The 21,308-nt window shown below is 39.8% G+C and overlaps 1 protein-coding gene across 2 annotated transcripts in view; it reads right to left on the reverse strand.

Moving 5' to 3' along the window:
* The window catches only part of APOO (apolipoprotein O), a 37,501-nt gene extending 16,560 nt beyond the window's left edge, over window positions 1-20,941 (reverse strand). Inside the window, exons 1-6 of one of the 2 annotated variants that reach the window (XM_054083823.1) lie at window positions 16,907-16,951; window positions 14,976-15,086; window positions 12,025-12,144; window positions 7,872-7,926; window positions 6,722-6,817; window positions 3,819-3,910 (exon numbers count right to left, since the gene is read on the reverse strand). In XM_054083823.1, coding sequence (XP_053939798.1) covers window positions 3,819-3,910; window positions 6,722-6,817; window positions 7,872-7,926; window positions 12,025-12,144; window positions 14,976-15,086; window positions 16,907-16,936 — 504 coding nt within the window. In that variant the 5' untranslated portion in view covers window positions 16,937-16,951. Of the gene's footprint in view, window positions 1-3,818; window positions 3,911-6,721; window positions 6,818-7,871; window positions 7,927-12,024; window positions 12,145-14,975; window positions 15,087-16,906; window positions 16,952-20,828 lie in introns of those variants that run through there. The other variant, XM_054083833.1, reaches the window with a different exon arrangement.
* Window positions 20,942-21,308: the final 367 nt, after the last annotated feature.

Below are 21,308 nucleotides of genomic sequence, written 5' to 3' on the forward strand. Positions count from 1 at the left end.
TACAGCAACCCAAGGCAGTCCAGTCTGCCACAGCCAATGAGCATCTGAGCACTGAACACACCTCCTAGAGCTGGGAATCCACACGCATGTCCACAGTTTATATGGGTTGAGAAATACAGTTCTAGAGAGACCGTAAGCTGCAAATTACAGAGTTAACAGGAACACAGCCAAGAAATCTTTATAACCATCCAATGCATCCTCTCATGAACACAACACTGGAGCCATCCATTAGGCTTGTGTGTCACACTTCTCCCTCTCATGGAGCAGCTGAATAGGAAGCAGACAGGTACTGCAGTCGCCATCACTTCTCTTGGGAGTGGCAGATCCAACCAGGAAAAGTAAAAGGAAAAACCATAATACAAATAGTACATTCAATTGTTTGCAGTGTTCAATCAAACATTCATACAAAGAGTTCCTTTCAAAGAGGGATAAATGTTTCCATTCAGTCATCTGGAATTCTTAATTTCTGGAAGATAAAAATTTCCAGCTTGTGTTAAACAACAACATTGATCTCTGTTCAGTGCAGCACTGGAACTATGTCTGTAAGCTGAAATTTGAACAAACAAGTTCAAAAGTCAGATCGAGTGGCTCCCAACAGAGACTCTGAAATACTTTGAAAGTGACCTGCGGTTGCAAACACCTGTACTAAGTGCGACTGGGGTATCATCAGCAGGCTGTAGGGCCTAACACGCATGTAAACAAGCTCCCACATTTTTATCCCAGACAGGACATAAGCATATAATATTAACTATACTGTATGCTATGTGTCAAGATTATTGAGCAGAATTACGGTTAGCAATTCTTTACCTACATTGCGTGCTGAGAAACTAAACTGAGACTCTGGAGGCTTTTCAACATTGACACTGTTAACAAAGCAGTCATGGTGCAGCTTCACAGGCATTTCATCCTGCAGCAAACATGAAAGGAGTGACGCCAACTCCTCTTTTTCAATCCACAGTTCTTGTAACTGTGTCATGTTCTCAGTTGTGCCAGCACAACTGTTTATGCCTTATGGACTGACCTGGGCAAGGGACAAGGTTCAAAAGACATAGAAATAATTTAGTTTGTTGTCAAAGAAATAAAATTACTTATTAGAAAGCTTTTCTTTCTTTCATGAAGAAGGTAAACACATTACTTTAGGAAATCTGAGAAGTTCTAAGAACAAGGAACAAAATTAATTCCCATTATAAAGAGACCGATTTAAGTAACTTCACACTGGGAAGATTTTCCAGATGGAAAATAACCCACAGTAAATTCACAATATTTTGAATGTATCATGATTATCTGGAAAGGAATACAGTTCCAAAAGACAAAAGCTAAATGTAAAGGTTAAAAGGTAAAAGTTCCAACAGAATAAAATAAACTTTAGTATTAAATTCAGTTCCCTTACCACATGTAAAGACTGACCATTTCTTCAAAGTTACATAAATTAAACTAATAGTAGCAGTGGGAAAATAAATCCCTTACAAATCTGTCATTTGTTAGAATGATTATCAAACAGGAAAAAAAAAAGTAATTAGTCTGTGCATTTCTTCCATCTCCAGTGAGAGGAATAGTGTCTGAAAAGTGCTATTACCAATCATGAACTCTATTGCTGGAACTCCATTAGTAACTCATACTTCATAATTTTTATTTTTTTTTTAATTTCCACTTTTACTACTGCAAATGAAAAGGCAGTGATGAAGCACTCACGTGTGGAAGAAAAGTAGGAAGAACATAATATATAGAATAAGTTAAAAATCTAAAATGTATGTTCTAGATGTTCCTTATATTGTTATATGGCATCTTGGCCTGTATCAGAAACAGCATGGCCAGCAGGACCAGGGAATTGATTCTGCCCCTGTACCGAGCACTGGTAAGGTTGCATCTTGAACACTGTGTTCAGTTTTGGGCCTCTCACTCCAAGAAGGATGTTGGAGCTTCATCCAGAGAAGGGCAAAAACGCCTGACTGGGCATCAGGAAAAATTTATTCACCCAAAGGGTTCTCAGGCACTGTCAGAGGCTGCCCAGGGAGGTGGTTGAGTCACCATTCCTGGAGATGTTTAAAAGATGTGTAGACAAGGTGCTCAGGAATATGGTTTAGTAACGGACAGGTACATTTCGACTCTATGATCTCAAAGGCCTTTTCCAATCAAGTGATTCTACGACTCTATTCTATTAACTTGGCCAGTGAGCTTTGTACTATGGGCATCCCTTTCTAGGCTTACAGAATTTTTGAAAGGCCTATGAAACATTGCAGAGTAATTACTAGAGAGGAAAGTGCTTTCATTTTCAGATTAGAGCATAAAAATTATGCATAGTAAGAAATACGCTTAAAACTTCACTTCTTTAAGAAAAATGCAAAAGATTAGAGGAACCAAAACAGTGTCTAGGATATCACACTCTCCACGGAAGTTTCCAAACTCACACATCTAGTGTCCTGACCAAGTCAACAAAGCTAAACCTATTCCAAGCAAGCTTCAGGCTCATGGTCTCCTATCAGATTTTTTGTTACAGTGAAACTAAGAACTGTGAATTAATCAAAGGGCAATCATGCACTTCAAAGTTTCTGCAAAATAAACAAGGTATTGTGAAGCTGTTAGTAGCAAATCCATAGTTAAGACTGAACTGAGCTTCTTTGAAAACAATAACATCAGTTTGAACACCATTCAATCACTTCCCACTTCACTGTTCAGAAGGCAATTAGAATTTCAATACACATTTTCCAACGGAAATCTCTAAGCTTCTTAAATTTTTATGATTTTTCTTTTTCATGCCACTTGCATAACTTTCACTCTGAGAATGAGTCAACAGAATTCTCTGTATTTAGAGCATCTGAAACCTGGAAGCACTAAAAAGAGATTCCATCAAAGATCAGGGTATCAGCAGGCTGGCAGAGTTCAAACAAAGCATTTCCAACTCTCCCTAAGTCAATGAACTTTCAGTTTTCAAATAACATCATGTGTTCTTATGAATATAATCTTTTCATCCTGACATCTCAGTGTCGTTCACAAGTCACCAGTAACTGGATAACCAATTTACCAATGCCCGAAATACAAAATATTTCTGACACGCTAAAATATGTGCACTATGAGAGGTTAACAGCTAGATTTCACAAAGAATGTGGTGGAGTATTGCGGAATCTGCTGGTACAATTAAGTGCGGACAACAAGGCATATAACCTGACATCAGTAGGGGCTGTAAGCAACCACCTGGTCTCTCCAGTTCTTTCTTTCACAGGAAACTCACTTAGACAACTGTAAGTTAACATGTTTCTTATGTGTCTCAAACTACAAATGCATAAACAGAAAACGCATCCAGTAAGCAGCAGAATTCTTAGCCCATTCCAGAACATGCATGCTACCTTTCTTAAAATCCTCTCCAACAGAAAGCAGAAAATGTCAGTAACAATGGTTTATCTCAAAACATTGTTTCTACGATTTCCCTATGGAATCATCCTTCTTTTTTTTTTTTCATTCTTTCAAACCACGTTTTCATTTGCTCTCAAGATATTTCAGGCCTCCTTAGTATTGTAAGTAAACACACCAAGTGCACTTACTAAGCATATTTATGTTCATTTATAATTACTTGAAGTTAGCTGAGTTCCTCAAATTGAATACACTACTGCAGGTGTCAGGGGAAAAAAGTCACTAAAAGAAAGAGAATATCTGACCACCTTTCAGCCTAGGCTGCATGTTCTTTGACAAAATAGCTCTCATTTTCTAAAGTGACAAGCACAATGACTTGGCTTTTAAAAACTGATTGCCAGTTAATTTGAAGGCAGAAAGCAATAACCAAAGTAAAAGAAACTTCTCCCAAGAAAGGTATCATCACTCACCTTTGCAATAGACACCGTTTGCTGAGGGTAATACATGGAGGCACCGATACCCATAAGACCTGCAGGATACACTAACTTCTTTATTTTTGAGCCTGTTCCATAACGAAAAAAAAACCAAACCACTGTTAGACTATATGTTAACCAAGGCAGCTGAAAGACCCAACCCTTTTATTTATAATCAAAACAATTATATTAAATAAAGTTTAGCCTATTTACTCCGCAGCCCAAATGGTTTCTTAAGAAACACGATTATTCTGATCAGTACTTAGTCTTTTAATCTTTTTAAGAGAATATTTCTATTGATGTATTTCCGTAGTGAAAGTGACGTTACACTGCAGTATCTACTGCAGTAATACATAATTTATTTCAGTACTGAAAAATGAAGTAAAAGTCACAGAAAGGAGATATTTAATAACATCGTACCAACTGATACTCTTCTCTAAACCAAAAGAAAAACTCAGGCAAAGAAAAGTTAGGATAGCATTCTTTTCATACATCAAGCAGAATAAAAGACATTCCACTATGAACTTCATAAGCTACTTTGACTCAGAAATACTGATTCTTCCACAACTGCTCTTATGAGTATTTTTTTTCTTGATTCACTATAGGAATTTGCAAAGCACTTGGAAGTACTTTTAAACTGAAGTACTTACGTGATACGCCTACTGCTGCTCAATCCCCAAGTAAATTTTGAACATTTTAATCAATTTTAACTCTCTAATCAATTCTAAAAGTCTAAAATAATTTAACTGCCTGAAAAGTCCATCCTCTTACCACAGTTGGCCACAGGCTGTGTATCCTTGCTGACCAGTGACAATATGCATCACTGCATGCTGCACTTTATCCAGTCAGAAAAGAACATAGAAGGGAGCAAGTAAAGGAGAAAAGCAAGCAGTACGGGAAGAAAAAAGGTCATAGAACAGACAAACAGGAGTCAGGATGCGGTAGTTCTGTTCCTCATAGAACAGCCTGTTCTATATGTGAAGCCACGCATGCTTCAAGTAAAACAATAATGCATTTTGTTGAGGAAATGCATATTAGAAGTGTTTAGTGTTTCCACTAACATATGGTACTGACAAAATGAGAAACTCAACAGTAAACAACAGACACTCATAAAGTGATGTTGCTGTTCTTGTGAAGAGGGAACTTGGTACCAATTAGCTGTAAGAAAGCACAAAAAAAGGCAAGCTTCATTGCATCTTTACAACCGGAAAAACTATACTTTTGTTGTTATTTCTGGGAATGGGGAAATCTTCCTTGGTGATAGCTTGTCAGTGTACCTGCAATATCACTTTAGGAATAAATGTAGTAGTTGAAGATATTAATGGCTTACAGCAGGCTGCTACCTGCTGGAGACACCCATTAGAGGGAAGTTTTGGAATACTCTCACGGATTTTTCCAGTACTACTCAAGAAGGTTAGAACTAACTATCTTCAGCGGCATTTTACACCAAGCTGGACAACTGCACAATAGTCACATCATTAAAACTCTGAACATCGTACTTTCTACCTAGCGGGCAGCTGTATCTTAAGGTGTTATGGATACATCTGGGACATTTTATCTGTATTTTCCAAGAGGGCAATTTTTCCAGTGAGACCAAAGGGGAAAAGGGATCAAAAAAGAGGAAATTTGGTTCTAACTTTCTGTAGCATCAAAATTAAGTGGTTCCTCCTTCTACAGTTTGAATACTGCCTGTTTCCAGAAAAGTATTGTAAACTATAACCAAAGTTTAAAAACTAATGCTCTGATCCTGAAAGATTCAAAATATATATATATATATATATATATATATATATTCGATTCCTGAAAGTCAGATATCTGTAGTATGAGGGATTTTTACTTTTATTAAACTTTAAACTCTTTAATCTTTCACATCCAGCCCCAAGACTTTCCCCTTCACAATTCTCCTAACAGTTGTAAAGGCTGGAAACTGATCTAAATCATAATGGCATATCAAGAAGCAGGAATTTGAAGAGAAAGAACTTAAAATGAGTAAAGTTAGACACCTTGATTTTCATTTAAAAAACCTAGCCAGGGAAAAAAGTCCTGCCTTCATCATCCTCACTGGAAAATTAAGTATATTGAGGACTGGATTCGTAAGTGCATGTAATCAAAGAATGCTTTTCATTTCTACATAGCGAAGCACACACTTCCAGTTTGTTCAACACATACGGGCCCCATGAAAGTATCTTCATCCAAAGCAAGTCCTCGCTAGTATTTAAACTCTAGAACTTTACAGTTCTGTGACCTACGAGTTTTCTTCCTGCATTATTTTGTTTCACTGTATTAATAATATCTTAATGTAAACACAAAATACTTGTTCCCAATTAACATTTCTTAAATAACATTTATTCCTATGAAAGTGTAAACATATTAGTTTCTCCAACTACTGTGATGAAATTAACTATATTACATTTCTACAGCACAAAACGTGCACATATTTATAGTACTATTCATTTTTGCGGAGTACCACCATCTACAGCAGCTCTGTGCCTGGACACACATAACATGGAAGGAACTTGAATATACAACTAATTGTTCATAGTTCAGGAACCTCTGTATTTTACTGTAATTTATTCCTCTGTAGTCTTCTACCATGACGTATGTAATCAAGAACTTTTTAAGCTACAAAAGAAAAATCCCTTGCTACTTTTGCTGTAAGAAGCTAGATTCGGAAAAGATCAGACTATAGCCCAGTAACAAACACAGTATTAGTGAACAATAATTGATGGTTATTACACCCCCTTTACATGTAGTTTATAATTGGAGGAACATTGTAGAAACATGCTTGTACAGTTAAATCAGATCTCGTGCGTCACAGCAGTTAAAAATCAGTACCCAAAAAACTACAACTAAATCATTTTTCCCAAATCACATAAGCAGTTCAAAAGGTTCCCACTTACCTCTAGCAAGAAACAATCCAACAATTCCAGCAAAACCTATCACACCAAGCCTTGGATAAAATCCAGCAGGGGGGTTTTGGAGAAATTCAAAGCCCTCTGAAAAGAAGTCAGAACAAAGTGCTTTAATGTAATGTGAAAGTGGTTTTGTGATAAGGAATCATCAACACATGCTGGCAACTGTTACAAAACAAAGTTATCAAAACACATTTAACTATCATGCACATTTTAGATCTGCTGGCATAAAATTCAAAGCCTTTGAGATCTTCTCTAGTGACACATGAATGAAACTGCACATCGTATTGTATTTACCAATTTTCATAGAAGCTTCTGCCTTTGCTCCTGGGCCATCTGTTTTGTTTTACTCTTTTGCATCTTGATTATCTCTTTTTCAAATTAGTTTTAAAAATCTTTGCAAAATGGATTCTTGCACTTACATGTTAACAGGAATTAGTTTCAGTACGACACCAGACAAAAAAATCAAATAACAGAACAAAGGAAAGACACAGCATAAACAAAGCTCACTCCAAGATTGGAGCCCGATGGGGGAATGGAAAACTATGAAAAACCTTCCATACAGAGGAGTTCAAAAGACTGAGACTTAAGTTTACAGAACAGAGACGCAGTATCCGAAACAAGCTCTATGTGGTATCCATGCTTAGTCCCAATGAGCCTAAGTACAAAAGGATGCCCCCAAAACAAAAATAAATACAGACTATCTGGGATTAATTCATAATACTTAGGAGATCCAAGGAAATAAAAATTAAAAGGTTAGGCATTGCAAACAAAAAACCTAACACTTGCAGCAGGTAATAAACATCACAGAACGTTTCAGTCACCAGGCAGGGTCAAGCAAATACCACTGGCTGGAAATAAATTGTGAGGCTTTTTTGCCCTCCTTTTCCTGCATAACTATCATTTTTACTGACATCGGTCAACATAGATACAAGTCTTGAGCTTCAATTGATTAGAAATGTAGTGTCATAATGACTTACAAGGAAAATTTTAACAGATACACGGTGCAAACAAAGTAGTCTTAAATGCATTAGAAACTATATCTATACAATGATGCTTCATGGAATTCTCTTTTAAGAGAAGATATAGCACAGTCCTCCATTTTAAATTGCTATTTAAGAAAACTAAACTGATTTACCTCTACCATGCTCAACAGCTGTTTCTAACTTGGGCATAGCTTTGGCATAAAGATCCTAAAAAAAAGAAACAAAAAAAAGAGCAAACAATAGTAAACAGATACCAAGTAAGTAAAATATTAACTACAGGTTGTGACTGATCTGACAAAGAAAATAAGAAAAAAAAGAAAAAGAAGTGTAGCATCCCTAAAATAACTTTTTATTCCTACTTCCACCCTTTACTGGCAGGGCTACATTTGCTCAATATTACATTTGGCATAACCTACAGCTTTTTCTCAAAGTAGTCTTCGGACACAGATGAATTATAACACCTCAAAACAGAGAAGTCAACTTCAATATTTCGCTGAGTCACTGATCAGAGAGCTGAAATCCATGATTATCTCAGGTTTCTCATTGTACGTAGGTATTGCAAAAAGACTTGAGTTGCTGCAAAGAATGCAAGTACAACACCGCAATAAACTCTTTCCTAGCGCTTCACAGGGGTACGTGACTCATTCTGCAAAGGGATAAATTCCACTTTCTAAGAGATTAAATTATGCTAACAAAACTGCATTTTGTAAGTGACTTGGAAAACAAGACACTCATACAATGGCCAAAATAAATCAAAGAGCACTGCATCAACCCCACAAACTAGTCCTAGATTTTTTCTAAGACTGAAAATATGCAGGAGGCAAAAGAATTCACAATGCCTTTTATCAAAGAAGAATAAAACACCTCAATAAGAGCAACCCTGCTAATTGTTATGCTAATAATCCTTTGAAGAGACAGTACAAGAGTGCCTATCAACTAGGGAATAAATTCATAAACCCATGTGCCCAAAGCCAATGCAGAGAATGGTCTCGCAACAGCACTTGAGTGTTGCAAGACCCAAGAGTATTAAAGGAGCTGGTGGATGTCCTTTCAAAACTCCTTTCCATCATTTTCCAGCGGTCCTGGCTGACTGGGGAAGTTCCACTGGACTGGAGGCTGGCTGATGTGCCCATCTACAAGAAGGGTTGCAGGGAGGATCCAGGGAACTACAGGCCTGTCAGTCTGTCAGTCTGACCTCAGTGCCAGGGAAAGTCATGGAACAGCTGATCTTGAGTGCTATCATGAAGCACATGCAAGAGAACCGGGTGATCAGGTCCAGTCAACACGGGCTGACGAAAGGCAGGTCTTGCCAAACTAACCTGATCGCCTTCTATGACAAATTGATTTGACTACTGGATGAGGGAAAGGCTGTGGATGTAGTCTTCTTGGACTTCAGTAAAGCCTTTGACACAGTTTCTCACAGCATTCTGCTTCAGAAACTGTTTGCCTCTGGCCTGGACAGGCGCACACTCTCCTGGGTTGAAAACTGGTTGGATGGCCGGGCCCAGAGAGTGGTGGTCAATGGAGTTAACTTCAGCTGGAGGCCAGTTACAAATGGGGTTCCCCAGGGCTCAGTACTGGGTCCAGCCCTGTTCAATGTCTTTATCAATGACCTGGATGAAGGCATTGAGTGCTCCCTTAGTAAGTTTGCAGATGACACTAAGCTGGGTGGAAGTGTGGATCTGCTGGAGGGTAGGGAGGCTCTGCAAAGGGATCTTAACAGGCTGGACTGCTGGGCTGAGACCAGTGGCATGAGGTTTAACAAGGCCAAATGCCAGGTCCTGCACTTGGGGCACAACAACCCTATGGAGTGCTACAGACAAAAAGAAGTCTGGCTAGAAAGCTGCCTAGAGGAGAAGGACCTGAGGGTGTTGGTTGACAGCCAATGCCACCAGGTCCTTCTCTTCTAAGAAGCTGTGCAGGATTGTGCCTAGGTGGCCAAGAAGCCCAATCACATCTTGGCTTGTATCAGAAACGGCATGACCAGCAGGTCCAGGGAGACTATTCTCCCTCTGTAGTCGGCACTGGTGAGACTGCACCTTGAATACTGTGTTCAGTTCTGGGCCCCTCACCACAAGAAGGATGTTGAGGCTCTGGAGCGTGTCCAGAGAAAAGCAACGAAGCTGGTGAAGAGGCTGGAGAACAAGTCTTATGAGGAGCGGCTGAGAGAGCTGGGGTTGTTTAGCCTGGAGAAGAGGAGGCTGAGGGGAGACCTTATTGCTCTCTACAACTACCTGAAAGGAGGTTATGGAGAGGAGGGAGCTGGCCTCTTCTCCCAAGTGACAGGGGACAGGACAAGGGGGAATGGCCTCAAGCTCAGCCAGGGGAGGTTCAGGCTGGACATCAGGAAAAAATTTTTCACGGAAAGGGGCACTGGGCACTGGAACAGGCTGCCCAGGGAGGTGTTGAGTCACCTTCCCGAGAGGTGTTTAAAGGACGGGTGGATGCGGTGCTGAGAGGCATGGTTTAGGGATTGTTAGGAATGGTTGGATTCGATGATCGAGCGTGTCCTTTCCAACCTAATGATTCTATGATTCTATTCTATGTATCCACGCAGAAGTCAAAGCATTTGTTTAAAACACTGCATGGTGAATAACATATGCAGAACTTTCATTTCCTTACTGGCATGAGTGGCTTTAAAATAAAATTATCATGAAAAAAAAGTGTTATCACGCGACAACAACAAAACTCTAAATGGATGTTGGTCTTATTAAAAGCCAATTAAAAAAGAACATGCTCTAAAGATCCCAGAGACTGAGTGAAGTCTGATCTTCTCTCATAGCCCACACATAACTGGCTCGTTTAAATCATAGAATTGTTTGGTTGGAAAAGACCTCTGAGATCATCGAGTCCGACTGTACCTGTCCACTACTAAACTACATCAACGAGCACCTCATCTACCCTTCTTTTAAACACCTCCTGGGACGGTGAACACCTGTGTTTTGAATTGGCTTTCCACATGGTTAAGGGACCAATTATGAAATTGTAAAATGGAAGCATGAACAGAACTAATTTTATGCTCATTATCCTGCGTTATGTTTTTAATTTTAAAGACAACTGAGAGACACCTAAGATGTTATTTTCTTTAACACAGTAGGTGGGAACTAAAACTATCTCTGACTACAGTCAGGCAAGCAAGATGACCCCAAACCCGTAAAGTTTACATGCCCACTTCATAAAATGAGTCAGTAAACCACTGCCAGGAAATGGCTTGTCATGTGTGAGCAGAAGAGCACATCTTATGTAACTGAACAACACACACACAAAAAATAAGGCAAATAGGAAGACAACAGGCCAGTAAGACATAAAGCACTGTTCAAGGCTTACCTGCAATCAATCCAAATGGGCAACTAACCTCATCTAAAATTTCATTCCCAGTTATGCTTAGAGCAGGCAACCAAACAGAACTCATGAGTTTATACTGTGGAAAATGCCCCTTTTCCTTCAAAACTGATAGTCAGTACTGCTGCTACCTAAAGTTGCAAAGATGCAACCAGATGACAAAGATGCCTTCACTTCAGAAGTAAGCCTCAACATTTGCTGGGTCAGGAAAGAGAAGGAAAGCCATTGTACGACTCTGCAGTCCAGTATCAATAATTTGGGTCTTGATTACAAAGATCTTGTTTTTCCTCTATGCTCCAAAGACTACTTCTGTATTTAATGACTGTTTAGCATAAGCATGCCACCTAATAAAATATATAAGAAAGTTTTGGCGTAAGGTCTGGGTCCAGGCTTGACACTACTAATAGCCTAGGATTTTCTCTCTTCCAGAGCACCATGTTCCTTCCCTCAGCATTCCAGTTCAGGAAATATTGACATGTTCTCTGCAGAGTTGTGTTGCATCACAGCTACAGTGAGGACAACTCTATCGCTGCCGCAAAACACACAGCTTGTTCTTTTATGGCATTCTCCTTGAGCACAGCAAGTGAAAATTCAATCACTCTCCTGTATTCCTCAGTCACAAGACATTACTAAATCCAGATACCCTCAGATATCTTTAAGCTTAAAATCTGTTTAGGACAACAGTTCTACACTTTAGTTAATCTTCTTTTAATTCTTTTGGAGGGATACAAAAACGAAAAAGCAGGGGTTTAGTTCAGCAAATTAGTAGAAAGAAACCCTGCTTTTGTGTGAGGAGGAGGTAAATATTATGACCTGAACTGTGGAAAATTTTAAGTAATGCAGCATTGTACACCTATCAACTTTTACTTTGCTGCTATCTATTAATTCTGTGTCTAAAAAAAAAAATCCCAGGTCAACCCTTACCACTGAAGCACTACCAGATGTGACACAAAACCACTGTACCTGACACCAGGCTGTGTATGGCTCCATAACATGCCGTAAACGCGAAACCCCCTCTTCCAGTTGAGTTTGTGGATTCTCCACATATTTAGTCTCACGAGCTGGAGAGGAGTAGAGTGACAGCTGTGAATATCAGCAAACAAGAGGTTAAAAACAAAGGTGTAATTGTGTAGGTCTTCAGGGCACAAACAGTCTAACCAGGGAACACCTAACATGGTGCTCACTACATAAACAACGCATAATAAAAATTCAGGTACAGCTCTGAGACACCCATTATGAACAAAGTTTAATTATATACTACGATGAAGATGACTTCTAATTGCTATGCAATTCACCCATAGCTGCTACATGATACAAGTCACAGGTCATAAATTAGTATTAAACTAGTTTAATGAGAACACAAAACATAATTGTGAAAGATGTTTCTGGTCTTAATCAGCACATCTGGTTCCCAGTTATCAGACTAAATGTACTAGAACTCTAAAATAATCACAATCAATCATTTTCTATATTTGCACAAGCCATCACTAAGGCTTCTAAGTAGTTTGTAACAAAGGTAACATCCGATACAAATTTGTCTGTTTGTTACTGAGCAGGGAAATGGTAGGGCATTCTAATGTTGCGTCAGTAGCCAAATCAGCAACTGACAGCATTAACAGCACCACAGGGATGAGCAAATAGGAGCTGTAACATCTACCATCTGAAAAGCAGTAGGCATCTTCACATAATAAATACTAAAAGACCGTATTTAAGGTTTAGCATCAAGACATATTTATAACAATTACTTAATCATATCTAAAATTGTATTTAATTAAAAAAAAAGATGATCAAAGTCTGTACCGTTGAAAACAAACAGCAGTGTTCAGATCAAACTAAAAACTGTTAAAATTCCATGCTGATGTTTCGTACAAAGAGCTTCTCTTTGACATCACATTTATACTACATTCAGTAGTTTATTGTAAACTAGTATTTACACACACTGTTGCATCGTAGTGTAGCTAGCCCTCTTTTCAAGACAAGTCAGAAAACAACTGCATCTTTATAATAATAAAAAGCTGCTAACCATAACAAAATATATCATGACACAGAACAGGTCCAGAGGAGGGCCACAAAGATGATCAGAGGGCTAGAGCACCTCTACTATGAGGACAGGCTGAGAGAGTTGGGGTTGTTCAGCGTGCAGAAGAGAAGGCTCCTGGGAGACCTTATAGAGACCTTCCAGTACCTGAAGGGGCTACAGGAAAGCTGGGGAGGGATTTTTACAAGGCCACAGAGTGATAGGACCAGGGGAAATGGGTTTAAGCTGGAAGGGGGAAGATTTAGATTAGACATTAGGAAGAAATTTTTCATGATGAGGGTGGTGGAGGCAGTGGCACAGGTTACCCAGTGAAGTTGTGGCTGCCCCATTCCTGGAAGTGTTCAAGGCCAGGCTGGATGGGGCCTTGAGCAGCCTGATCTGGTGGGAAGTATCCCTGCCCATGGCAGGGGGGTAGAACTGGATGATCTTTAAGGTCCCTTCTGACCCAAATCATTCTATGATTGTATTCTATGACAGAATTTGTCAAATAATTTGATAACTCATGCAGCTGGATCTCCCATAATACTTTAAAAAACAAGCATTTAAATCCTTATTTGCCTAAGAAATGCAATCATCTCTGGCAATCATAGTCACAATGAGTCTAATTTTGACCCTGTTAGACAACCTAGGAGCCATGTCTAGCACAAGTGCAGAAGTCACAGAGACAAGGAAATCGCCATCCATTTTACAAACCAGACAGCTGACAGAGTAGATCCAAACAAATACATCAGGAATGCTAAGAAGGGCAGTCAAAACTCCATGTCTTGCACATTCTGCTTTGCTGAAGGTGATGGGCAAGCCAATTATTCAGCACATACATAGCTTCAAACTGCTGCCTCATTAATGACTCACGCCATCAGTGGTGCAGGGCATACGCGCGCCCAAACTAAGGTTACTTCACCAGAGTGAAGCCAGGAGATTGCTTCAATGATTGATCCTCTCCTATTATGCAGGTGAACCACCCCTGCAAATACATCCCAAAGACCTAAGTATGCACAAAAATATGTTTCACTACTTTCACTGCTCATGTAACAACACTTTAGTTTGGGTTGAAGTACTTAATATTTTAAACATTTACAGACTCTCATGGATATGAAGCCATATTTACTCACAAACTAGTTTGTTTGCATTTTTTTTTAAATGTTGGAGACTGTTAAAAGCCTATGCAACAATGCTGGTGAGGCTGCAGTTTGACAGGGTGTTATTTAAAGCTCTGCTGATGATATAACCCAGATATCTGTAACATCTTAGAGAAACAACAAAGTAACAGGCTTTTATTATCACCACTTATTGTAAGTGTTGTTGGTCAGGTCTGAATGCCATAAACAAAGGAAAGCTGACAAAATTCTGGAGGCTACTCTAGTGGATTCAAAGCACCACCAGACAAGAATTGTTGCCTATAAGAAAGAGAATATTCTTAGAAATAAAAAGTTCTGATTTGCTGTTTTATTTGACAACATAAATTAATTTTTATTATAATTTGCCAACAGTACTCATAATAGAAAATACATGATGTTACCTAGATAAAAAGCAAAGAAAATATTCACGTGGACTGGAAATACAGTAAGTAAAGCTACAAACATGAAAAGGAAATTTCTGAATGAAGAACAGAAGACTTTAACGTAGGAAAGAGATCTCGCACATAAGCAAGCCTGATGCTATCAAGCAGAGAGCATCAAATGCAGCCCTTGGGTAATTGAAGCAAAACCGTATAAACATGTCTATTAGTGAAAATAGAGAAGCAAGTTGAAAGGCAAGACTACAAAGAGTGAAGAAATGTATCTAAATGCTTTCACGCCTCAAAACATAATGTCTTCAGAATTCTGTAGTTATTTCCATACAGACAGAAGAGCACTAGGGCTCTGACCATACTTACCTCCTCAATTTTCAGCAACTCCTTTTTGGAAGTCTCCTTCTCTGAAGAGGAAGCATAAACCTGGATAGAGAGCAAGCTCAGGCTAACGGGGGCGGCCCCCAGCCGAATTACCTAGAAATGTTCGAGGAAGAGATGTAAACCATTAAGTACAAACAAAACAGCAACATGCTCGAACACATCCATGCAGACAACACTCATGTCCAATGTTTACATTAACGAGTGATATATTAAGACGTTTGGAAGTTAGGAGAAAGGGGAGTCAGCATTATACAATGTAATGCTCTCAGGCACTCAACGGTAACACCTAAATTATTCAGATGACATTTAGAAAATCCTAAAGCTAAAGGAGACAGTAAATATAGATGCTAATCTCATCAGTTTTCACCTCACAAAAGGATCTGCTGTTTTCTTGCACATGGAACATAATTTTGTCACCTTTATTAGTATAGATATTAAGAACATTATATTCACATTCTAAACAATTTTGTGCATGTCCATTAACACCCGCATTTTCTCATAATTAGCACCAAAAAGTCCAGCATTTTATTTCCAGCTATTGCCTGCATCTAGATTTAGGAATAAAATGAGACCTACAGTTCAAAGTATCAGAACATAATCACTGTAGGGATGTCTCCTACTTTTCTGTGAGATACATGAATTACAATGCTTCACAACAGATACTTGACTGGTTTTTAATGCTTCAGACTACAGTCACACAACAGAACAACTGTGTGGAAGGTGAATATGATTCTTCTTATATTCAGGACCTACACTAAATTATGTTTTTTAACAAGAGAGACTGCTTTAGGTTTAAAAAAAAACACAGAAGATAAAACTTAGCTGTGTAGCAAATCAAGAAGCCAGGGAAAGTACTTTCCAACGAATGCACATCCTTACTAAGAACAAGGTTTAACTTGACAAACAGTAGCTCCCATGGGAAACCTTTCAATGTCTCATATTCATGTTACTGCTTGGGGAAACGTGCAGAGTTACAAGAGCCTGTGGTTTGTTGTATCAGGTTACAGGGTGAGTGGATCTAACAGCCTGCGGCCACCAAACCAGAGAGGTCTGGCTCTGCTCACGGCATCTGTTCCCAGAAGTCCTGCTGCTCACCTTGCCCTAGCATTGGTGGCCGGACGCTTCCACCGCGAGGCAATTCACCTCGCCAACTTGGCAAAAGATTAATCCTGAAAAAGAAGTGGAGAGCTTTGTACTGGGTTAGTAAATTGAATCCGTCCATGAAATTGTTTGACAAGAGCCAAAGGAATCGTGGCCAGGGAAGAAAGGATGAAAAAGGAGAAGGCAGCAAGCCCTCTTCCTTTTCAGAAGCAGTAAGGGTACATTTACATTGACCTAGCTGCTTGTGAAACTGAAGCCTTGGTCAAACCTTTACATCCTTCATGCTCTTATGGTGATAACCAAACCAGCCACAAGACAATTAACTCTGAATCTTTGTTTCTGACCATGGCAGAACAGTTAGAAAATAGTTTTAAAATTATCCAGAATACATGTTTATTGCATCCAGATTTCAGTATTTGCAGCTGAAATTTCTTCCACTGCTTTGCAGCTGAAGTATTTATCAAATGTAACCAAGCGACTCCTCAAACTCAAAACCAGACTCTTTAGTTGTCACACTTCCTCAGAACGTTCATTTATATGTAAAGAAACAGCACACAAGAACTAGGTCATAGGATTGCTTTCCGGAAAGACATAAGGGATCTGGTGGATCAAAAGGTATGGAAAAACATGCTTAACATGGCAGTTTTTCCTTGTTTGTATTTATGGACTCATTATTACAGCACTACAATGAAACACCACAATGACTGGATCATCTCTGTTTCACAACTAAGGAAAGAAATGAAGAATCTTCCTTAAACAAAGATTTTTCACATACTTTCATTAGCCAAGATGAAAACACGAATCCCACTAACCATTAACAACTGTAGAATACACTTCCTCATTCTTTCCTCTCTTTCCACTGAAAAACTGTTCTGTCACTGAAAAGGCAGAAATCTGAAATTCACTTTCATTCTGCAAAATATGCTTTCGGAAAGATATTACTTTCTGTGATTTTTTTGAATGTTTAAGAAAGAAGCACACACTTAGAAAAGACACCAAGACATTCTCTGCTCCATTCACTTTCCTCAAAGCAGCTTAAATTTGATTTAAACTGCAGCAACCAGTTGCCTGAACAGCAACATTCAGTGCAAATATTTCATACAAGCCTAAATTTCTAACAAGTCTAAAACTACAAATAGCTTTGGTAGATCAGCTACTAAATTAATGACATGTACCACACTCTCAAGAAGTTGGTATTATGGGAGGTTTCGGAAATAAGCCTTGAGAAAACACAACTTCTGAGACAGCAACTCAGAGGCAGGTGTCTAATACTCAATTCCTGAACAGGGTGAAAGTTTGTTACATGAATACACATTCACAGTTTGTACATCTTCTAATTAACATTTCTATAAGTGTCCCTAGTGGGGGGGGGGGGGGGGGGGGGGGGGGGGGGGCAGAAAAAGAAAAGAAAAAAGAAAACAATAAGAACAAAAAAAAACACAGAAAAAACAGACCAGCAACACTGAAAAACAGCACTTCAATTACAATTCATTGACAACCTCTGTTTAGGAAAAATAAATCCAGTCTGCTGCATTAAACAATAGGTGGGCTTCTTTTGCTGCTACTAACACCATTTGTGTTGTGTTAAAATTATCTAAATGTCACCAGCAGAAGCAGTAAATCCTAATGTTTTTAATATTTGAGATTTGTATATAAAGATACAAGCGAACAGCAGAGTACAAGAATCGAAGGACCCTGCTTTCACAAACATCAGTGATGACAGAACTACCCATACTGAGAACACCATATTACCCAAATGCCGAAGTGCAGACATTTTCCAAGGGTTTCGTACCTACATTTTACACAAAATTAAGTTAACCACTAAATGTGCAGGAAGAAGCTCTACACACACATGCGCGCGTGTGTGAAAAGGTTTATTTGGTAGTATGAAAGATTAACTGTGCTACTTTTTGTTTCCAAAATTCACTTTAGGATCTCATTTCTTAATTCCATATTAACCATATGTTACTAAGTCAACTAGTTTAGTAAAATATTTTGATTGAGTTGTGCCTTCTGTCTGCTTTGTCTTACAGTTACTCAGTTCATAGCAAAAAAAGAAGAGCTAACATTCTTCTCTCTAGGCAGTGCTTTCTATTTACCTTAAGTAAAAAAGGTACTCAGTTTATCCCTTTCCCCCACTGAAGGATTCAACTTTATCTGTAGACATCAAATCACCCATAAGCAAAATCTGTCTGAAAGCTGGAGGAAAAAAGACTACTGTGTTTTATCTCCTGTTGTCTTGATTTACTGACATTCTTAATTCTTTACTAAGTTCTTAATTTTTTTCCAAGTTATTAACTAAAAAATGCCTCCAGGAAGAACAAATCACTTTAAGTTTCAATACAAAGAGGGGGGGAAGTTAAACATTAACAAGAACTTTTCTCTTTTTTTTCCATCTTGTTTCAGTTCTGTTATTGTTACTACCAGCCTGTCAAAACTGGGGAAAGGAAGAGCAAAAGTAAAACAATCCTTAATCATGCTCTAGTGAGGGCTGATATTTGTCCTAATGCGTGAAGCTGCTGCATTTTTCTCTTTCCACTCTTCCTTCTATATAGAGGAACGAAAAAAACCCAACCAACCAAAAAACTCCAAACAAACTCTTGACTACTCCTGTTTCCTGAAGTACAGCTACCAAGGACAGGAAACCACCTTCCCGTTTGCTCCTACAGGCAAAAATTATGTTGGCCTGAAGCACTGGAAGCTGCCTAACCACAACAGTTGTATAAAAGTGGTAATATTTTGCATAGTACCACAAGTTCATATATAACACCTTTAATGGACAACTCAGCATCATTTACACAGTTCTCAATGATTCTGAGAGAAAATTAATAATTAAGAATTCCAGCAACTGCCTCAACATTGAAATGCAAAACCAATTAAGTTGCGGCAAGAGAAATGCGAGCACAGCCTGCTCAGCATATAGATATATTATCAGTATTTGACAAAAAAATATGGTACAAAAGAGAAAGAATTTCAAGAATCAAGCGTCATCTGTTTGTAAAACAACCTCCAGCTTCTTCAGTAGTCATAACAACCATTTGATGAAAACATACATCTTGCTTTTAGCCTGAAGGGATCTGTGGCAAAGACCTCAGAAGCAATTATCCAATTTGAGCCCAGATCACCCACATTCTCCCCTGCTCAAAAATTTTGCTGGCAACCCACAGGCACTAAAAAGGATGAGGACCTTCAAGACTGTACAAACCCAAACTCTGCAGTGACACCATCTCACAGCTCCATACTGCTTCTGGATCCCAGACTACTTCTGTCTTAATCCTATGATTATGTCTGGATTCCAGAAGTAATTTTAAATAATGAACCAGATGTTTCTTCATGTGGTTTTCATTTTTGTGCAACAGGGCACTCAAATTTTGAAATATTAAAAAAGAGAGATTATGCTGCCTCAACAAGAGTAAAACTAACAGCTGGTGAGAGTCACAGGCAAAATAATGAGTCTACAGCTGTTACCAGACAATATGGATTTCAGAACAATTTTAAGTGAAATACGAAAACCATTGGCTGGGTTTTTGAGAAGCTCTTTATCAAGCAATGCAACAATACAATGAGAGGAAATGCTTTTAAGCTGAAAGTGGGGAGACTTAGATTAGCTCTTGATACAAGAAGTAGTTATTATTACAGAAAGTGGAATATTTTTTATTTAAGCTAAAGTTTCGTCTAAGTAACTGTATTTTTTGAAAGTTAGACAGAATGTCCCTGATAGCATGTTTTCTTTCAGTGTTTTTCCAGGCACTGTTCATTCTTTGCAGATAATACCTTGATGATAACATCTTGTGTTCAGTCTGAATTGTGCTGAACAGATATGACTTCTTCTGTAATCAGCTGTTTGGAGTCTCTCCCTACCTCAAAGACAAGGTCAGGCAGAGAGCTTGCTCCAAGCTCCAAATTAGCAAGAGATTTGACTGTTTTGAAGTCCATAATAACGTTAAAATTAGACCTTGGAAATAATAGAATATGCATAAGATTTCTAGGAGAATTTATACATATGCATGTAAGTTGGAAATACAATCTGTAACCAGCTGTTGTCTCGCCACACACAATTGATGGAGATTGCTCCGTTGTGTTGCCCAGGCCTGATAAAGGGTGCTCACTTTCTAAAACTCAAAACCAAGTCTTAGGGAGTTTATTTGCTTGTATTTTCAGTGTCGATATTAGGAAGAAAATTGTATACGGTGAGGGTAGTAACATTGGCAGAGGTTGCCCAGAGTGACAGCATGAGGGGGAATGGCTTTAAATTTGAAGGGGAGATATTTAGATTAAACATTAGGAAGAAATTCTTCACAATGATGGATGACACTGGCACAGGTTGCCCAGGGAAGCTGTGGCTGCCCCATCCCTGGAAGTGTTCAAGGCCAGGTTGGATAGGGCCTTGAGCAGCCTGGTCTGGTGGGAGGTGTCCCTGCCCGTGGCCGGGGAGTTGGAACTAGATGGGCTCTAAGGTTCCTTCCAACCCAAACCACTCTATGAATGACAGTCCCGTACTAAAGGGGCAGGGGGAGAGGCGCCCCCTCGGCCCGCGCTCCCCGCCCGCCCCCTGCCGGCCTCGCCCCGCCAGCACCACCGCCCCCCGCCGCCTCCCGCCGCACAGCCGCGGCCCGGGGACAAGCGGTGAGCCAGAGGAAGCCCCGTGTTGGGCCTCCGGCTGCGGCGGGGCGGGCCAGGCCGCGGGAGGGCAGGGAGAGACGCGGGGAACGGGAGAACGAGCGCGTCCCTCACCTTCAACATGGCGGCGCCGGGCATGTCGCGGCGAGTGACGTCAGGAAGCCGTCTCGGGGGCGTGGCCCGTTTAAACCGCGCCCCTTTGGGCCGCCGTCACCTGGCAACACGAAAGGGGCGTGGTTTGTCATGACCACGCCCACCGCTGCCCCCGCCACAGGCGCCGGGACCCTCGTGAACGAGAAACAGCGCTCATTGACGCCACGGTTTCCTAGCAACGCCCGGGGGGGCGGGGCTTAGGGGCGACGTGCTCCCTGTCACCGCCCCCCCGCCGCCAAAGGGAATGAATGGGAGCCGGGGCGGGGGGCGGTGTTATAGGGGCGTGGAGTGATAGGAGTAGGGGGAAGGGCTTTAAGTGGGAAGCGGGGACATTTAGGCTAGATATTAGGAAGAATTTCCTCACCATGAGGCACTGGCAGAGGTTGCCCAGGGAAGTTGTGGATGACCCATCCCAGGAGGTGTTCAAGGCCAGGTTGGATG

This window comes from Cuculus canorus, chromosome 1 (genome assembly GCF_017976375.1).
Source record: "Cuculus canorus isolate bCucCan1 chromosome 1, bCucCan1.pri, whole genome shotgun sequence".
Classification (NCBI taxonomy): Eukaryota; Metazoa; Chordata; class Aves; order Cuculiformes; family Cuculidae; genus Cuculus; species Cuculus canorus.